Genomic DNA, 919 nt, shown 5'->3' on the forward strand with positions numbered 1-919 from the left:
TTTTTTTTTTTTTTTTTGGCAATAGCTTATTTCGACATGCAGAGCCGATCCCACTCTTAACTCAGCCCAAAGTGAATGGGACTCACCATCAGCCTGAACGGAGCTCATCTGGAGGAGGAAGAAGACAGCCCCCATGCCCTGGACAGAGGTGAGAAGGAATTGCTTGGAGCCTGGAGCCATTGTCCTGCTGTTCAGATCTGGGCTGCAGGAGGCTGCTGCTGCCTTCTCTTCCTTTGAGACTCAGCAGCAGGATCAGGGGTGATGATTTCAAGGAGCACTTTCCCTCTGCAGGGTCCTGCGTCTGGGGCTTGGACTGAAGGAAAAAAGGGAGGGATGGAAAAAAAAGAGAGAGGAATCCTTGGCCTGGCTGTTCTAGAGGAGGGATGTGTGGGGGGAAAAAATATCCAGTCAGATGAGTTTGGGGAGCAGTTTTATCTGGCCCAGTTGTGCAGGGAAGTGGACGTTGGGAGCTGGTGTGAAAAGTCACATTGCTTTGTCAGTAAATGCCTAAAGGATCAGAGTGGAAGAAATGTAAAAGCCAGGAGGGAAAGGGAGGGGGTTGGAGTGGTGGTGGGGGGGGGAAGGGTAGCAAGCCACAAGCAGTGGAAATCCCAGGCTGAGGGAGAAAAGGCAGCTAGATAGCTGGTGCTGAGACTGGGGGAGCTCATGGATTGATCTGCCACCTCTGGAGGCTTGGGTGTTGACTGCATTGTCTGCACCTTGAAATCATCACAATTGGGTGCATCAGGGCAGGGCTGAAGGTGGAAGCCCAGCTCTGGCATAGTCAGGAGAAGCTGTAGGTGGGGAGGACTGACCTGGGATGAGAGAAGCTATAGCAGACCAGAAGTGAGGTGTACCTAATCCCAGTCTGGAACAGGGGTGAAGGTGTCCAAGTCAAGATAAGACACCAATAGGGCCC

The 919-nt window shown here is 52.3% G+C and overlaps 1 protein-coding gene across 1 annotated transcript in view; it reads right to left on the minus strand.

Annotated features, from left to right (window-relative positions):
- Window positions 1–487, minus strand: part of SUSD5 (sushi domain containing 5) — a 78,012-nt gene extending 77,525 nt beyond the window's left edge. Inside the window, exon 1 of the mRNA XM_019537666.1 lies at window positions 87–487. Within this exon, the coding sequence (XP_019393211.1) occupies window positions 87–180 (94 nt within the window). The 5' untranslated portion in view covers window positions 181–487. The remainder of the gene's footprint in view (window positions 1–86) is intronic.
- Between the last annotated feature and the right edge of the window lie 432 nt (window positions 488–919).

Source organism: Crocodylus porosus, unplaced genomic scaffold, assembly GCF_001723895.1.
Source record: "Crocodylus porosus isolate Cpor-Errol unplaced genomic scaffold, CroPor_comp1, whole genome shotgun sequence".
In the NCBI taxonomy this organism is placed as follows: Eukaryota; Metazoa; Chordata; order Crocodylia; family Crocodylidae; genus Crocodylus; species Crocodylus porosus.